The sequence below is a fragment of the Bos indicus x Bos taurus genome, chromosome 6 (assembly GCF_003369695.1).
Source record: "Bos indicus x Bos taurus breed Angus x Brahman F1 hybrid chromosome 6, Bos_hybrid_MaternalHap_v2.0, whole genome shotgun sequence".
Lineage (NCBI taxonomy): Eukaryota > Metazoa > Chordata > Mammalia > Artiodactyla > Bovidae > Bos > Bos indicus x Bos taurus.
The window spans coordinates 59,950,926-59,964,917 of record NC_040081.1 but is presented as its reverse complement, the minus strand read 5'-3'; the positions used below and the strand labels follow the sequence as shown (position 1 = coordinate 59,964,917).

Here is a 13,992-nt window from a genome sequence, read left to right as displayed (position 1 = left end):
GGGAATTCCCTCCCTCGCTCTGAAATCCCATTTAAGCACTAGTGAGAATATTGCTCTTCAACATAATCATGCTTAGAAATATGTTAAAAGCATATGGATGTCATGATTTCATTGCTGTGTAAAAGTGCACATCTTATGTGTTAAATTAAAAGCAAGATACGTTGGTTTCATGATTTCAGTGCTGCTCACACGTGTTTTAAGTTAAAAGTTAAAAGGAATCCAGCACAATAGCACTGTCCCATTCTCCAGCATGAATCCTCCCCCACCCCCACTTTAGGGGACAGGAGGAGGCCAGGCTACAGCTCTGCCCATCTGAACTGGCTCATCTCTAGAGACCACTTGGTAAGGAAGAATGGGGAGATTTTGCTTCCCCTGAGTAAAAGTGAGGAAGCAAAGACACCTCAGCAATGGTTGAATATTCGAAGTATTATGTGCAGAGTCAGATCTCAGCCCTACCCCCCCACCCCAAGTGTGACCTCCCCTTGAGCCTGCTGTTCAGCACGTCAGTGGTTCAGATCTGCTGCTGCTGCTGCTAAGTCGCTTCAGTCGTGTCCAACTCTGTGCAACCCCATAGACGGCAGCCCACCAGGCTACCCCGTCCCTGGGATTCTCCAGGCAAGAACACTGGAATGGGTTGCCATTTCCTTCTCCAATGCATGAAAGTGAAAAGTGAAAGTGAAGTTGCTCAGTCGTGTCCAACTCTTAGCGACCCCATGGACTGCAGCCTACCAGGCTCCTCCATCCATGGGATTTTCCAGACAAGAGTACTGGAGTGGGGTGCCATTGCCTTCTCCGGTTCAAACCTGGGTTCCCTTAAATCTCAGAACAATTGCTTTCTCCATGTGGTAGAGCAGTGCCAGTCAGCAAGCACTTTTTATAAAGCCGAGGGAGCAGTTGCAGAAGAGTCATCGCCTGCTGCAATGGCACAGAGAGAGGGTGAAATCAAGGCGCAGGGCTTTGAAAGAACCCTTACATTTTCATTTAAGGATTTAAAGTTACCGAAGCCTTAAATCTCAGAAATCTGCATGACCCCATGCTGTACATGAGAGACGACTTAAAGGCACCACCTCTAAACTGTGACACATCTTTCCCCACTTCCATTAGATAACTTAGCTCTGACTCCATAACTGTGCATGCACTGAGCATTTCCCAACAATAGGGAATGTGGTTGGTATTCCTGCCCCTGACCTTGGAGGTCTGTAGAGTGTTTACTAGGGACGGAGCCTGTTATTTACTAGAGACAGAGATGACCTGGGCTGGGAACCCCACTCCATGAACTGACCACCAGTAAGGGGTGGTGAGCAGGCAGGCAGGCAGAGAGGTGGGCGTTGTAGACGAGATTTCAATTACAGGTCAGTTGTTGGTGCCTGGCACGCTATCAGCACCAGATGCGTGTTAGTCATTATGATGAGTGTCCACGTTGACAGCATAAGCTGTCAGCATAGGATATTAGCAGAGGACGAATTTTTCCAGTAGAGTGATCTTGCCCTGAAAAGTAGGAAAGAGGGAGCGTTAAGTAAGCGGGACTAGCGGCCCACGGCCCCAGAGGGCAGGTGTCTTGTTTTCTGCTTGGTTGCTCACCACGTTGCAGACAGTCTGGGGAGAAACAGCAGGAACAGCTGACGTGCTCATTGGGGTCAGTGTAGAAATGCTCTTTGGGTCCTCCTGGCTGGCCAGGTTGTTGCCAGGCTGAATAATTAATCAGGCTGATTCCTTGCTTCAGCCGGATGGAGAACTAGGTCAGGCTCCACTCCAGAGTCCCCAGGCACCTCTCTGGTGGAGCCCACCGAGATGCTGAATTTAGAAAGCATTTCAGTGTTTCCAGGAAAACCAGTGGCAGGTGAAGCCTAATTTTGTTTCAAACTGTGTCCATAATGACAGTGATCTACATTCCTATATATCATGACCACAAGCTCTGATTTGCTGAAGACTTCCCTGTGTGTTATGGAAACCACAATCTAAGGAAGATATTTGGAACCCTGAAAAGCCTGTGCATTTTTAGACAACGCTGTGAAAGTCATTTGAGGTCACAGCCCTGTGTTTATTACTGGCTGCCTTATTTCTCAGCAAAATCTGGACAGTCCTGTAGGCAAAAATCAGGTCCATGCTGTCTCTGATGCAGTAACTGGGTAGGGGACAGGCAGAGGACAGTTCCAGATTCTTAGAGAGACATCCCAGGATATAGGCTCTCAAACGTGATGACTATATCCTAGATGGTTACCTTACGGCAGCCATCAGTATGAAGTAAAAACAGATTCTCTCTCAGTTTCTCTGCAGGCTGTATGATTGTTCAAAAGGTCCTTCCTCATAGTCACATACAACAAGAATACATATATTTTTTCCCACCTGACCCCAAGAACACAGATATAAACAGCCTCTGTAGAGCAGCTCTGTGTAGCTCAGGCAGCAGCGGGATCTCTATGTTCTTAGGATGCAGGAGAGACAGGCTTGAGTCCCTGTCTCACATCCTGCAGAGTTCATGGGTCCACCCTCACCCCGGCACCCCTGCCAGTTCTGCCAGTTACCGGGCTTATATTTCTCTTGTGTTGACTCCCAGTGCTCCACTCTGAGGCTTTTGCCACTACTCTCCTCTGCCAAGCATTTACCCAGGGCAGGAGTCCACCCTTCTCTTCATTCCTGATGATGTCAGCCATCTCTCTATCAGGCTTTTGCTGGAGCATCAGGGGTAATATAGAGGGGGTTTATGTTGCATCGGAAGTTAGTCACTGGTTTTCAAAACCGGGTGTTGGACTTCCTTCACCTTTATAAGTCATTCAGGCCCTACCTGCCATTTCAAAACTTCCTCAGAGGCTCTGCAGCCCTTTCTCACTGCTCCTCCCTCATTTCCCTTTCTTTCTTATGTAGAGCCAGCTAACCATTTTCCTCATCCACTTCTCAAAAAAGAACTCAAATGCCTGCTACTCAGCTTTTCCTACCTTGAACGCATGTTACCTCAATTGATGTTTTGATGAGTTGAGTACTCTGATTTCCAAACTCCTTGGGATTCTTTTAAAGTGTTTTATATTCCCAGAACCTTTGGACAGCTTTGGATCCTCTTTCCATTACATGCAAACACACATAATTTTGGATATATTTGTAGGAGATTTAGAACTTCTTGAAGCCCATCAGTGGATCTCCAGGGTCCGTGGACTCTTAGGTGGGCTCATGAGATGATGGAGCCTGGGGGCTTTCTTCCCCCCCTTCTCCCCAGGCCTTGGGCCTCTCCCCATCCCCAGCCACCCAAGGTATAGCCATAGTAATGTTTGATCATAAGTTGGAAAAATGAAACAGAATTGACTGACTGACTCTTGGTGGAATTCCCTAGTCCTGAAGCTTTTGACTGGGCTTCCCAGGTGGATCAGTGGTCAAGAATCCACTTGCCATTGCAGAAGCTGAAGGAGACACGGGTTCGATCTCTGGGTCAGAAAGATCCCCGGGAGGAAGAAATGGCAACCCACTGCAGTCTTCTTACCTGAAAAATCCTATGGGCAGAGGAGTCTGGAGGGCTACAGTCCATGCAGGGCTACTGTCCATGGGGTCTCAAAGAGTCAGACACAACTGAGTGACTCTGCACGCGTGCATGACACTTTTGAAAGGGATCAGTGTGCCTTCCTGTTCAGTGGCTCTGTCTTGTCTGACTCTGCGACCCTTTGGACTATAGCCCACCAGGATCTTCCCAACCCAGGGATTGAACCTGCATCTTCTGTGTCTCCTGCGTTTGCAAGTGGATTCTTTACCCCCTGAGCCAGAGACCTTGTGAAAATACCAGCCACCTTTTCTTGAGCATCCTCTTTGGGCCAGGTCCTGTTCTTACCATCAGGCTTCCCATTAATCATGCCAGTACCCCCAGGTGGTCCATACCACCAACCTCACTGCAACAGGTGAAGAGACTGACGCATACCAAGGTTTAGTAACTTGGCTCCAATCACACCGCTTATAGTTGCCAACGTGGGATTTGCTCCCATGTCAGTGACTTGAAAACCTAGGCCCTAAACCACTGTCTCACGTCCCCTCCCCCACGTACCACTGTACCTTACTCGTGGTTTGTGTCAACAGAGCTGTGCGACCTCTGGTGTCACAGCCAAATGAATACGCCCTTCCAGTTTTTTGAAATACTACTCAGAGCAGAGCGTTTGGCTTCTCAGGTTCACTGATGTGCTTCCAGTACTTGGCATATCACAGTTGTCAGTAAATCTTTGTTAACTGAATAAACCCATCCATCCTACAAGGCTCAGCTCAATACCATATCCTTCAGTGAGCTGTCCATGATTCCCTCTCTCTGAGTTTAAAGACTCCCAACACACACGTGTGCCTCTCTGTCCCTGAATTTCTCATCGCCTCTACATCCTGCTCATTTCCCTAAGTCTACAGGAACCAACAGGCACTCAATAAATGTTTACTGACTTCTATACACAGTTGTTATTGTGCTGCAGAGTAATCTAGCTTAGTGGTAAGCAATTCCAATAAATGAGTTTGGATCAGGATTACACTTGCAGTGTAAACTAAATTGTAGCTTTTCTCTTGGATGTTCTTAGTTTTTTTAACATCTATAATTTAGTGTTGCTATCAATTCTGGTATCATTTGCTTTTTTGTCACCATCCTTCAGTACTTATGTAGAGCATTAACTGTGTTCTGGGCATCGAAGGTGCTGCTTCGTGGATTGCGCTGGTCTGAGCAGCAGCATCTCTGATGCCATGCACAGAGCTGGCTCACCTGGCTGGAGGCAAGGCTTGTGTCTGATTGTAACTCCATCAGCTCCAATTCCCCTTGTCTCTCCCCTCCCCCAGTTTTCAGCCAGAAGGCGCTCTCATCTTGCTTGTCCTTGTTAAAACTCAGGAGAAGGAGGAGAAGAAAGCCTGTGGGAGAATGAAGAAAGGACATGAGAGGGTCTCCTGGAGCCAGAGAGAAGAGAGTGAGCATTTGCTGAGGGCCTGCAGCGCCCCTTCCCTGAGCTTTCTGGTTCACTTTAGCTCTCCTGGTGCTCTGAGCCTAGTGTTACTGTCATCTTGCAACTGAGCAAGCTTAGGTTCCTGAAGGCTGAGCCACAATGATGGGACTAGAGGAACGCGGACACAGGACTGACAGGCCCCAGAAACCAAGGCTTGGCACTGTGTTCTACCCCTCGACATGTGTCTCAGAAAAAGGTTCTCCACAGGCATCCGTCTCTATTAATAGAGGACTCAAACGGAAGTTGAAACGGGATGTGTGTTTCCAACCAAGATACGACCATTGGTTCCAGTGCAGGGGAGAGAGAACAGGTGGGAGAGAAAGAAGCCCCAACCAAGAGCCCATCCCTCCTGATTCAGCCGTGACCTTGGTTCCCTAAATGCCCGTAATAACTGATGGCAGCAACAGGCACAGCAGCAAACTCTGCCCAGTTCATCCTCACAATATGCACAGGTTATTGTGAGACAGGGACTTCAGTGTCCTTGTTTTACAGGTGAGGAAACTGAGGCACAGAACGGTTAATGAGCATGCCCAATATCACACATAGCAAGTGGCAATCCTGAGATTTGAACCTAGATCTGCCTTTTAGGATCAGTGGTCCCCAGACCTGCAACTTCAGCATCACCTGGGAGACTATTACAAATCCAGGTTTGAGAGCCCTACCCTGGCCCACGGAATCAGAAACTGTGGGGATGGTGTCCGGTTTTCTGTGTTTTAATAGAGCCTTCTGAGTGTTTTAGTTGTGTCTGATATCAGTTAAACTAGAGAAATCTTTAAAATCCACACATAAAAGTTAAAATTTATGAAGAACATGATAAATGTTTATTGGGTTCTTATTATATGCCAGATATGCTATCTCAGTCTAACAACAGTACTATAAAGTATAAGTGAGTGAAGTCACTCAGTCGTGTCTGAGTCTTTGTGACCCCATGAACTGTAGCCTATCAGGCTCCTCCATCCATGGGATTTTCCAGGCAAGACTGCTGGAGTGGATTGCCATTTCCTTCCCCAGGGGATTTTCCCTACCCAGGAATCAAACCCAGGTCCCCCACATTGCAGGCAGACGCTTTACCATCTGAGCCACAAGGTACTATTATTATCCCCATTTTACAGATAAAAAAACTAAGTCTTAGAGACCAGTGATTTCCCCAAAGTCACTAGCTGGTAGGTACAAAGTTGTGACTTGAATCTAGATCCGCCTGATGACACAGACCCCTGAACCATTCATTACTCATTTTTACCCTTTTGGTAAAGAGCTATTGAAGAATGAGCATCAGAGTACAAATGTTGATTTTTTTTTTTATTCAAAGTTTTAAAAAAGTGTTTAAACAGTCAGATTGATTAGATATTTGATTACATATTTGGATTGAATATTTTGAGTTCCTCCTATTCTATGAGTGTTTATTCGGAAAGCTGATTGTATATTAGTAATTTCCTGACTTTAAGGAAAAGTGGTGGCTATAAACCTTCCTGGCCACACGGGGGCAGCACCAAGTAGCACAGGTTGCTCTTTGCTGCTTGGTTCTTTGGGAGGAAATAGAGCTGGCTTCTTAGTGGGGCTTCTCCCACACACATCCATTTCCTCTTACTGTGGCCGTAGGGACCAGTGGTGAAGTTTTTCAGATCAGAAACTAAATTACAGCAGTATTGAATACATACAGAAAATTAATTGTATTGTGAGGACTATTGTTTTTTGAAATCCATGCACTCAAAGACAAAAACCAGCCAGTATTCTTTTTCACCTGCCTTAATGTTAGTAAATTCTTTGAGTATTCACAGACTATAGGATTCTGTAATAGGCTGTATAAAAAGTGGAGAAATGTGTTCCTGGCTTCTAGTTTTAGAGCATAGCACCATCCCACAGTAATGCTGGTGTCTTAGGGTATTCCCTGTTCACCGCCCCCCGCCACACACACACACACACACACACACTCATACACACACACACCCTGCCATGCTGAACCCATTTCCACCTGGGCATATCTCATGCATATGATACATTCAAACCTCAGTCTCTGTGCCAGAGGGTGAATTCACTGGAATTTTGACTACAGTGACTATAATTTATTGTGCAAACTAGGACACTTTTGAGAATAAAAGGAGCTGCTCTTAATGATTTTGCCAGAAAACAAACATAAACCAAAACCATCCTGGGGATAGTTGGAACATGGGGATCACGCTAACTACAAATCTCCTAATCTCCTCTCATTTTCCCCCTTGGCTGACTCCCTCTAAGGTGTGTGTGGCTCTGTAAGCATTTACACTCTCACTCAGCAGTGCTCATGGTGTGTTTGCTACCTGTATTATGTTGTTTTCTCCTTGTGAGAACCCTCTGAGGTAAGTATTACTGTTATTCCCATTTTTGCAAATAAATGAGATTTTGTAAGTTACACAGCCAAGATCACATACCTATAAGTTAGAGCTAAAATGGTGATTTAGGCTGTCCCTGCTCTTGCTGGGCTTCCTTGGTGACTCAGATGGTAAAAGAATCTGCCAATGCAGGAGATGCGGTTCCATCCCTGGGTCAGGAAGATCCCCTGGAGGAGGAAATCACTACCCACTCCAGTATGCTTGCCTGGAGAAGTCCATGGATAGAGGAGCCTGGCGGGCTGTGGGCCATAGGGTTGCAAAGAGTCGGACACGGCGGGAGGACACATGCTCTTGGGCCAGACACGCTCGACTGTACTAACCTTGCTGACTGTGTTCCTGCGCCTCTTGTGGGCCCAGCCCAGACGGACTCTGCCCCTCCAGCAACATCTCAGGCATAGGGCAGAGCAGTAAGAGGCCCAGAGGTCAGACTGCCTGGGCTGGAAACCCGGGTCCACTGTTTATCAGCCTCTGCTTCCCTCTTCTTCCTCTTCCGTAAAATGGACACAGTAACTTAGTATCAACCTGGTAGGGTTGAGGTGAGGAATAAATGAGTAAATACCTATCAGATGACTTCTAGAACTCACCTAAGGATGGGACCTGGTTGCCAGTAGAACCCACTGGGTTCTAGGGGCTGGAAACTTTCAGTCCCATGCCCATCCCCAAGGAAGGGAGAGGAGCTGGAGATTGAGTTCAGTCACCAGTGGCCTGTGATTTAACCAATCATGCCTCCGTAAAACCCAGAGGACAGGATTCAGAGAGTTTCCAGGCTGATGCACAAGTGGAGGCTGGGGAGAGTGGTCCCTGGGAAGCGCATGAGAGCTCTGCACACTTCCTCTGCACCTTATCCTGTGCATCTCTTCCTTCTGGCTGTTCTTGAGTTGTATCCTTTTATCATCAACCTCCGGGAGATAGTGGAGGACAGAGGAGCCTGGCGTGCTACCGTCCATGGCGTCGCAAAGACACAACTTAGTGACCAAACAACTGCATCAGCGATCTAGTACATAAAATGTTTCTCTGCGTTCTGCTGGCCACTCTAGCGAATAAAGCGAACCCAGTGAGGAAGGTCCATTAGAACATTTAAGCTGTAGCTGGTTGGCTAGAAGCTCAGGTGATAACAGGTTTGCAGTTGGCAACTGAAGTTGGCAGGGGTGTGAGGGAGAGGGGGTCTTGTACGGCTGAGCCCTAAACCTGTGGGATCTGATGCTTTCTCCAGGTAGCTAGTGTCAGAATTGAGCTGAACTTTCAGACACCCTGCTGGTGACTGAGAACTGCTCTTTGGCATATTGGAAAACCTCCACACATTTGGTGAAGGTGGAAGAGATGAGATTTTCCATTATAAGCTGGTGCATAGCAAGATCAAAATGGCAGATGGAAGCAGGGAGATTGTGGCGTTGTGATTTTACTCACCAGGGACTACGTTCGGAACCAACAAAGAAAAGTTACTGAGCTGCACAGCGCCCCCTGCAGGAAGCAGAAAATGAGTACTTGAAGGCATGGCCCTTGAAGTTGTGGGTCTTAATGAAACGTGGGGAGACGCGCTATGGTGTCCTCCTGCGGCATTTCTGACACGCCCACTTGCGGGAGTAGTTTGGTCTCAGGATAAAGGGAGCAGAGCCTCAGAGGGAGCAGCCCTGGCTCCTGTGGCATCTTCCTCCTGGGCAGTGTCTCTCCAACAGATGCACGCTCGCACATGAACTGTGAGGACCTCTCCCAGAACCTTTCCCCAGGACCTAGGGTCCTGAGTAGCTTTTGCGGTTTTTGTAGCGATGACCTTCTCTTTTTGGTATTTCTGTAAGAGGCCTCATGGGCACCATCAGTGTGTGGGAGCTGTCCCATTCCACATGGGGTCCGCACCGGGTCCTAGGTACCTCGGTCCTTCCCCTCTAGGACCTGGGGATCCACATTCTGTTACCGTTTTCAGTATTTTGGTGGGATATTTTTTGGAGAAAGTGACTAACAATTCAGGAAGGACGCACCCCGTCTGGGTATAGGGGCTGAGACACAAGGAAGGTAAAACTAGACTGAATGTGGTCCCTCTGGGAAACTTTGCTGCATTTCTTCATTTTGTTATGAAGTGCAGTTATGGGAACTTTAGAAGATGCTGAGAGTCAGCCTGTTGGCTCCACAGGAGTGTGGTGCCTTGTTTGCCCCTCCTGTCCTGGGAACCTGGTCTCTTCAATTGATGTGCAGCTCAGGAGGAGACCTGCATCATAGGTTGCCATGGGAGACTGCAGTTCCAGCCACCTGGTAACCCTGGCAGTTAACCGCTAGGTAGATGCTGTATCCAAATTGCCCTCATATGTCCCATGAACTTCTTTATAAATTTTTGGATTTTTTATTTGTTGCAACATGCATATGATACTTTCCACATTAAAAAAAAATTGAATACCCGAACTTTTAAAAAGAAGATGAGTATAATCTCAAATTGAATATCTCTAAATGATAAAAGAATAAATTAAATTTGTGCTCTAAGTTTTCTTACAGGTTCATTATTCTGTAGACTTTTCAGGATTTGGTGCTAATAACAAACACTGAGATTTGTTATGATGAATGCACACCCCCACCCTCTGTTTTCCTTCATTTCTGGATATTAGAGAAAACATTTTGCCCCATTGCTATTAGAAACAAGTGCCAAACATGTATTTAATTCCTTCTCCCTTCTATTTTCTTTTCCTAGGTGCTTAACAAGTAACAAATCTCAGAGAGGTTACTCTTTGTGAGAACCCTCTGAGGTTCTTAATATTGAAAAATCCTGCCTGATACTAGATAAAAGATACTGATACTGCCAGATTCTAGAAAAAAGAGCTTACAAATGTTTAAACCCATTAGCCCTATCATTCTACTTCTAATAATTGGTTCTAAGAAAAAAACTGAACACACACACAGAAAAGTAGGCAAGAATATAGTTATTACTACATTTTTTAGTGGTGAAATATAGCCACAATTAAATTTTTCAACAATCGAGAATTAGTTATTAAATTAGATGCTTGAACACTTTATAGTCATTGAAGACACATTATGCACATTTTGTAGAGGATCTTAGGCTACCTGGGGCCAGTAGGTAATCTCCGGTTCTCTGATTTTCTCCTAGTGTTTCGCTGTGCGCTCTCTGGGGTGGGTGGAAATGGCAGAGGAGGACCTCGCTCCTGGCAAGAGTAGTGTTGCCGTCAACAACTGCATCAGGCAGCTTTCCTACTGCAAAAACGACATCCGAGATACAGTTGGCATTTGGGGAGAGGTAAGTTACAGGTGAAAATAATTAATGTCAGACTTGCTTGCAGTCCCGCTGTGCCTCATGAAACCCCAGAGCCCCAAGAGCCGAGAGACACAGTGCTGAGGAGCGCTGAAGGTTTTTATTGGGTACCAGGGGTGTTCCACAGTCGGCAGTGGTCCCTGGTTGAGTCCTGTGATACGGAGATTGTTGGTAGGATTGACTGATGAAGATGGCTTTGTTGCCTTTGTGAGGACCTGAATCTATCCCAAGGAAATGCTGTGTGTGTGTGTGTGTGTGTGTGTGTGTGTGTGTGTGTGTGTGTGTGTGTGTGTGTGTGTGTGTGGGTGGGTGGGTGGGTGGGTGGGCGGGGACGGGCGGGGTGGATTTGATCTCCCAGTGGGTGGAAATTACGCTGGGGGCCACTCCCCACTGGGTCTGGCTGCAGATTTCTTTGAGGTTACTGCTAATGACCCAGTTCCTGGTGGGAAAGAACAGAGAGAGGGAAAAGGCACCAAAAATTCCCAGTCAGCTCTCAGTTATCCCAAAGCAGGTCACCTGGTTGGCCCCCGGGGGCCGTAGGACCTGCCCTGCTCACGGGGCCCCAGCTCCTCAGGACTCTCTGATCACGCAGCTCCTGAGCACATGGCAGCCCTCAGCTGAAAGCGGGAAGAAGGGAGCCTGGCCTTCACTGGGGGGACAGGCTGGGGAACTGCAACCCTCCCCCATAGCTTGGCTCATTCTCCTGGCTCTGCCAACCATTGCTTAGCTGCTCACCAGCTACCCAGCCTCCATGAGGTGCTGGGAGACAGAATCTCTCCAGGACCTGCACCTCAATCATGATTAATCTACAGATTGGTTAATTAGCAGCTAGCTCTTTACTCAGGGTCTGGACACGACTGTGACTTGACGTGTCCATAGAAAAAACCCTGCCCACAGCAAGCCTTATGAGCTGCAGTTCCCAACAGAGACACTGGGAGGCGCTTCAGGTCTGAGGCGGCCTGCTGTCTGTTGCTCCAGGCTGTGTAGGGTCTCTACAACAGCCTGCACAAGTTTTGTTTTCTGCCAGTGCTCTTGCCTGGAAGTGGCTCTCTTCCCGTTTCGGGAGATTTCAAATCATCCTGGATCTCAGTTGTAGATGCTTGACGAGCAGAGGCATTGCAACACCCATGTCTGCCACCTCAGCAGCAGCGCTTATGTTCACTCTGAGAACTTGTGATGGGATATCATTCTTAAAACCCAGACCGAGGAGCAGTTTATCTGTCCCGCTTTGGAATTTGAAGATCGGCCAAGAAGCCTCACCATTCTGCCCCGCTAGACCATCCTGGTGGAGAAGAAAATGGTAACCCACTCCAGGATTCTTGCCTGGAGAATCCCCATGGTCAGAGGAGCCTGGCAGGCTACAGTCCAGGGGGGTCACAAAGAGTTGGACACGACTGAAACGACTTAGCATCACATAGCGAAGCATAGACCTCCCTGGCATCCACACCACAGCATCTGGGCTGACTGTGACCTTCAGTGGACACAGCCTTTCCATCAGACAGCAAACATTTAATAATTTCTTAAAATGCCTGAGGGTTTGCGAGGAGAATGAAGTTGGATAGGCTAGCGTTCCTGCCCTCAAAGAGCCGTTAATATGTGGGGAGACCGGAGACCAGAGCCTGAACAGTGATGCTGGAAACCTCCTCCTCCCCAGTATTGGTCTTATTGCAGCACCACCCCCCCCCCCCCCGCCCCGTGGCTAAAGGCATCTCAGCCTCTGTGTCAGATCATGAGCAAGTCACTTAACCCGTAGGCCTCAGTTTCCCCATCTGCTAATTGGAGATAATAACAAACCAAGCTCTGAGGCAAGTGAGCCCATTCACGAGCCAAGGAGCCTGAAGCGTGTGCTGTAATATCTGAGATGTCATAAAGGCACATCAGCATTAGCTACTGAAGCACCGAGAAGTGGCACACAGCTGTGCCTGCTATTTACCGGGCAAATCACACAGATCAGAGGTGGTATACAAATCGAGAAGAGACAGCCCTTGTTGTGCGTCCAGGAAGGCCATCACAGGGATGGCTGGTAGGGTCTGGGCAGAAGGCAAGGAATGGGGACAGAGGGGTTACGAGAGGCTGGCCAACCTGGAGTTAGTAAGAGACCAAATTCTCCAGGGAACCTGCCATTAGCCTTTTTTCTTAGAGTAAAGATTCAAAGTGTAAATAATTAAAAATAAGAGCCAGCTCCAAAGCAGGCTAGGGACACATTTCAGAGGATTTGGAGAAGGAGAGAGAATTTGGGCATGTGAGGGGAAGATGAAGGATTTATAAATATTTTAATCAGGAGAGGATGTTTCTCCCTTAAAAAACAAAGTTCAGACCCAGGGGGCGATATTTTGATCATTGAAGCGACATCCCTGGGTAGCCACAAATGTCCTGAGGATGCATAGTTTTGTGCAGAAGGTAAGCGGTCTTCTCATTGAATCCCAGGGGAAGGACATGTACCTGGTCCTGGAGAACGACACGCTGAGCCTGGTGGACCCCATGGACCGCAGCGTGCTCCACGCTCAGCCCATCGTCAGCATCCGCGTGTGGGGCGTGGGCCGCGACAACGGCCGGTGAGTGCCCCACGTGTCCTCTGTCACCGCACCAGGTGGCCCGGTTTTAGCTTAGTGCCAAGGTGGAGCCTTGCTGTTACTGCATGTCACTGACTATGAAACTGGACAGTGAACTCTCTGCAGAAATGTGAAAAATGAAAGCACATCTCTATCCCAGCCTCATAAACCAAGCTACTTCCGTTTCCGGTTTCTGTCCCTCAGACCTTTTTCAGCCCTGGACCCTGCCTCTGGTTCTGCATGTTTCTCCACCCACCCATCCCATATAAGTTCCTAGCTCATCCAGACTCTCGGAACTCTCACCTTTTTTTTTGCCTCCTCTCTGCAGTCTGTTTTAGAGTAGAGTCTCAGCTATTTCAGATGCTCTGCTATTGGTATTTTCTTCGTAGAGGGCTTGTTGGAAGGGAGGGGTTGAACAGCCTCTAATCACAAGCTTTATTTTTTTAAATTATTTTATTGAAGTATGGTTGATTTATAATGATGTGTTAATTTCTGCTATACAGCAGAGTGATTCAGTTACACGTGTGTGTGTATATATATATATTCTTTTTCATATTCGTTTCCACTATGATTTATCACAGGATATCAAATATAGCTATACAGTAGAACCTTGTTGATCACGAGCTTTAGGTCATTAACTCATGCTCATCAGGAACTTCTGGAGTTTGAAGTTGGCTGAACATTTTTAACATTTGAAATGTCTGGTCCTACCAACATTCCATTCAGTGTGTATTTTTCGAAATTCTACTGAATGTTTGTCATTTCCAGCAAGTACTTCTTACTTAGATGTGTTGTGAATCTTTTTGGTCTCCAGAGTGACTGGAAACAGGGAAATTCCGGTTTCAAGTACATGTTCTAAGTAATAAAGT

The 13,992-nt window shown here is 47.2% G+C and overlaps 1 protein-coding gene across 17 annotated transcripts in view; it reads left to right on the top strand.

Moving 5' to 3' along the window:
• The window catches only part of APBB2 (amyloid beta precursor protein binding family B member 2), a 384,146-nt gene that overhangs the window by 299,429 nt on the left and 70,725 nt on the right, over positions 1–13,992 (top strand). For all 17 annotated transcript variants that reach the window (XM_027544336.1, XM_027544347.1, XM_027544349.1 and 14 more), the window contains 2 exons: positions 10,410–10,556; positions 12,999–13,126. In XM_027544336.1, the coding sequence (XP_027400137.1) occupies positions 10,410–10,556; positions 12,999–13,126 (275 nt within the window). The remainder of the gene's footprint in view (positions 1–10,409; positions 10,557–12,998; positions 13,127–13,992) is intronic.